The sequence below is a fragment of the Monodelphis domestica genome, chromosome 4 (genome assembly GCF_027887165.1).
Source record: "Monodelphis domestica isolate mMonDom1 chromosome 4, mMonDom1.pri, whole genome shotgun sequence".
Taxonomy (NCBI): Eukaryota; Metazoa; Chordata; class Mammalia; order Didelphimorphia; family Didelphidae; genus Monodelphis; species Monodelphis domestica.
The window spans coordinates 353289520-353294761 of NC_077230.1; the positions used below are offsets into that span (position 1 = coordinate 353289520).

The following is a 5242-nucleotide window of genomic DNA, read 5'->3' on the forward strand; positions in this document are numbered from 1 at the left end:
TCTCAATTAACCAAGAATGATAGTGGCCAGCAGTCAACTCCATCTTGGCTAATCATTTCCACATCCTGATTTTTTAGTAGTAAAACTACACATTTGCATATATAACTTACATATAAATGAACATATAAGCTTACTTACATATAAGTGGACATATATGCAGATTTTGCATACATTAATACATTCCCTCTTTAAACAGTTTCAGTAAAACAAAGAGATAGTTGAAGAACAAAGCCCCTTTGTGGACTTAAGGTATAGTATGTTCTTCTACTCACTTTCTATGACAAGGTCTAACTACAGAGGTCTCCTCTAAAATATAATTCCTCAATAAACCTTGGTGTGATCACCTATGTTATAAATGGATACAATAAGATGTTTCAATGTTGTAGTGTATAGTATTCCCTCCCTCTTCCATTTTCCTCTCTTCCCCTAGCTAGTAGATCATTTTCCTGGATAGAATGAAAATGATCTCATATAATTTAAGTCCTGAGTCTTGTGTGATGAGGATTATTTCTTGGCACAACCTACCCCCAGGAAGAATGGATTCTCTTGGGGAGAAGTAGACGAATGATCCCCATACGAATCTGTTTGGTCTTCACACTGTAAATGATAGGGTTGAGTATGGGGGGCACCAGCAAGTAGATATGAGCCATGAAAATGTAGACAAGGGGAGAGGCATGCTTTGCAAAACGGTGAACAAGAGATACACCGATCATAGGCACATAAAGGATGAGAACAGCACAGATGTGGGAGGCACATGTGTTGAGAGCCTTGAGTCTTTCCTTCTGGGATGCAATACTCAGTACAGAACGGAGAATGAAGATGTAAGAAATAAGAATGCCCAAGGCATCAAATCCCCAGAGAATAATGATCACAACCACTCCATAGATGACATTAAATTTGGTGTCAGCACAAGCCAAGCGAATCATATCTTGATGTAGGCAGTAAGAGTGAGAGAGAACATGAGAGTGGCAAAAAGGAAAGTAGGCAAGACGGATCATTAGTGGAGTAATGGAAAGAGAACTCCTCAAAATAGCTGTTATTCCAATCCTAATGATGCGCTTTGGGGTGAGGATGGTGGAATACCTCAGGGGATGACAGATGGCTACATAGCGGTCAAAGGCCATTGCTAGGAGCACTGCAGATTCTGTTAAGGAGAAAGTATGAATAAAAAACATCTGTATTACACAGATGTTGAATTCAATCTCATTGGAAATGGACCACAAAACTCTGAAGACAGATGCAAGTGTGGGAAGGGACATGCCCATATCAGTGAGGGAGAGCATGGCCAAGAAATAATACATGGGTTCATGGAGGCTTGGGTCAGTCCGAACAATATGAAGGATGGTACAGTTTCCCATTATTCCAATCATATAGAGAATGAAGAAAGGGATGGAGATCCAGTGGTATAGTTCCTCATATCCAGGAATTCCAATGAGATAGAATATAGTGGACAGAGAACTACTGGAATTGAAGTCTGCCATGGAACTTCTGTGTAGAGCCACAATCCCATTCCACAACCACTTCTATAAGGAAAAGAAAGACACAAAAACAGTTTTAACAAAGAATTCAAAATTGTATTTTGTTGTTGTACTTTGATGTTTGCTTTTTAACCATTTTTTCATTCACCCTTACATTTACTTTTTGTCTTTATTCATAGCCCACCTTTCCTCTTCCCTTGCTATTTTTAATTCCTCAGTTCACTCTATGATCCATTTTGTTCCTAAGCATCAGACATGAGCAATAGGAAGCCACCTGTTCTCATCATAAATATCAAACATAAAAGGTTTTGGGAAAACTTTGCTGCATTATTGAAACTTAGCCCGACGTGGCTGACAAACTAGAAATGTTTGTTAAAAACTGAATTTGTTTAATACTGAATTCAGGAAGTACAAGCTATGTTAACTCTAAAAATCTTTATATGAAAGTAGCTGTAAATAAGGTGAGGGATTTCTTCTGCATCACATCTCAAGCAATGCATGCATTTTATCTGGAAAGTACCTCTGTACGGGCCAAACAGCTGTTATTCTCTTGTTTCTAAATTTTGTTCTCTTCCACAAAAAATTAGAGTACTAGAAATGGGATCTCTGACAGACAACCTTAGGGCCAGGATTGACCTAAATAGTGTCATCCAGGTGAGTAACTTTAGAATTTGAGTGGAACAGAGACCTTGTTCCTTTGTTTAAATTCTCTATAATACAGGGAGTTCTGTGACTCCTTGAATAAGGGAATTACTTGGGGGGTGGGGGGGTTAGAATCAGCCTAGCCACCTTTTTATGGCGAATTAGTAGTCACCAAGACTGATCACTCAAACTTTATTGGAGGTAGCACTGCCATCTATTAAATCTAGCCAATAGTCCTTTGGAACATTCTCTCTGTGTCTCTCTGTCTGTCTCTCTGTCTGTCTGTCTGTCGGACTGTCTCTCTCTCTCTCTCTCTCTCTCTCTCTCTCTCTCTCTCTCTCTCTCTCTCTCTCTCTCTCTCTCTCCATCTGTCTCTTTCTGTCTTTGGCTGTCTGTTTCTCCCTTTTTTTCTCTTCCTTCATTCCTTCAACTTTCCAGAAATATAAACCCCTAAAGCAGATACCTGTGTCTCTGGCAGTTACTCTTGTATCCTAATCTACTATGATCCAATGCTCAAATCCAGGAGCTGCCAGATGACCATGTGACCTTGCAGGAGGTGATTCTTTAATCCGATATTAGTATTGTGTCTTTTCTTATACTGATACCATTTCTTTAATTGAGTGACCATAACTAACAGGTGACTAAATATCTATCTAATATGTATTCACTTAGAAAAAACCCAGGTGAATAAAGGAAACTAGAAAGTATTCTCCTAGGTTCAGTGGTTATGGACTGCACACACATAAGCAAAGCACAACCCTTATTTTTTTCCCTTTATTCTCTATTCAAGCTTCTCAGTATTGTATGTAGACTCTGATATTTAATCCTCTATAGTTAGATTAGACTTTAATACAAAATAAATGAGATGTTCTGCATTAAGTCCAAAGTCTTAAAAACTACTGGAATAATAATTAAAAGTGTAAATTATTTAAATGTGATTAGTATAGAATTGCAAACTGATAGATGGTGAAGTGATTTTCTAAATTCATTAGGAAATACTTCAACTGAATTGATGTTATTTATGCTTTTGAATATATAATGAATCAACTTTTTCTAACTTCTGTCAAGGATATGTTCATTCTTTCAATCTCTAGACTATCAGTTTTACAGATATTCTTACCTCTTCCTTCTGCCTCAGTTTTCATATTTGATCAGTTGCCCACATCTGTTGGTTTCATGTCTTATTTCTCTTTTTTTTTCATTCTCTTCCCTCAACTCACACTTTCTTTTCCTCATATATGAGTAGACTCTTGAAAGAGCTTCCTAATTAGTCACATTGCCTCTATTCCTTCCCTTTTCTACCCATACTCAGCAAAACTGTCAGAACAATATTCCTAAAACAAATATCTCTTTGTATCACTACCTACTTAAGAAGCTATTTCTCTAAGTTCAACTAGAGAGCCTTTCAAGCCTTTCAAAACTCATCAAAATCATTTTCTACCTAACCTACCAACTTCTTATAGTCTTCTTCATGCACTCTGTATCCCAAACTAAATAGTCCATTTATTATACCTTACCTATGATATTCCTTCTGCTGATATGCCTTTATACAGACTGGCCTCAATGTGTGAATTACCTTCTTTGTTTCCTCTTCTTTTTGATGTCCCTCATTTTCTTCTAATCTCAGATTAATCTGGCACTTCTTACATTAGGTTGTTTGGTTTTTTTTTGATCCTCTGCTCAATAGTGCTTCCATCCCAAGATTTTGAGTATTTTGAGTATTAGCTTTCTTTAAATTTTGTATCCATATGTGTGTTTAGCACTTTATGACTTTGTTCTTAATTTTGTATTCACAACAACCCTGTTAATTAGGTGTTAATAATATCTTTAGTGGATAAAGAAACTGAGGCAAAAGGGTTTAAGGTGACTTAATTTGAACCAAAATGAATAGTGAGTGCCTGAAACTGAATTAGAAATCTGGTCTTCCTGAAATCAAACCCAGCACTCTATCCATTCTACCACATAGCTGATCTTTATGTTTTGTCATTCTTTGAATATCTATGTGTTTGTTTCTTTGGTTCCCTTATTTATGGGGGAATGGCTCTTGAGATTAAAGACTTTTACCATGACACTACAGATTTCCTCAATTGCCTTTGTTATTAAAGGCTCAGATCCACTTATATTTATTCAAAGGTTAGTTATCTTTTTACCTAAAATATTTTTGGGAGAATCCCCTTCCCATTTCTGGCCCTTTCTTCTCTATAATTCAATATATAAACCCAGAAAAACATATCCTACCGATGAAATGTTGAGGTCTCAGAGTGTTTGGGAGAAAGTGTGATCCTGCAGATGTTTCTGGAATCAGGGGAATTGGGTTCAGACTTCAGCTCTGCTACTTATTGTGACAATAGGCAAGTTACTTGGTCTCTTAGACCTTTTATTTCTTTACTAAAATAATGAAGTTACCAATCAATCAACTAACATGTACTAAGCATTTTGTACATGTGAAGTATTGTGCTAAACTGTGAAGATAAAAAGAACAGGAAAAAAAGTACCTGATATCATAGAGCTCACATCATATGGAGATAACATGAAAATAACCTTTTTTGAACTATTTATGTACAGGATAAATTGTGGATTTTGCCATATCAGCTGAAAGGGAATAAGAATGAGGAGTTTTGTCAAGGTGGGACTTTAGATGAGAATTAAAAGAAAATGAGAAATTCAAGAGACAAAATAGAAAAAGGAAAGCATTTATAGGCATGGTTATAAAATAAGGAGGTTATAAGTCTAGCAAAGGTTTCTTAAAGATCAAAATCTGACCTATAATAATGATAATCATAACATCTATTTAGCACTTTAATTCTTACTAAGCCTTTTCTATGCAATAATCATTTCCAAGCAACAGATCCAACTAGTTAGGGTCAGATTTACTAATTGAACACAAATCTTTTCACTACAACAGCCATTATTATATCTTTTTATTTTGTTCTCTTCAGAATAAGAAACTACCTGGATTATCTATCTGATGGTCTATTAATAATCTGATAAGTTTGGGGGGGAATGAAGAAAATACCAGAGAAAGCATATTTTAGTGCTATGCTTTTCATTGAAACCGTATATTTATTAATATGCACTACTAATAGAATGTTATATGTCATCTCCTACAAAGCTGAAGTGAT

At 36.0% G+C, this 5242-nt stretch overlaps 1 protein-coding gene across 1 annotated transcript; it reads right to left on the reverse strand.

The window, feature by feature from the left end:
- Positions 1–521: 521 nt before the first annotated feature.
- Positions 522–1481, reverse strand: LOC100619918 (olfactory receptor 51L1-like). The gene has a single exon (XM_003341002.2). The coding sequence runs from the start codon at positions 1479–1481 to the stop codon at positions 522–524; it is 960 nt and encodes a 319-aa protein (XP_003341050.2).
- Positions 1482–5242: the final 3761 nt, after the last annotated feature.

Coding starts and splice junctions, on each gene's coding strand:
- LOC100619918 (XM_003341002.2), bottom strand. CDS start 1,481: ATGGCAGACTTCAATTCCAGTAGTTCTCTGTCCACTATATTCTATCTC.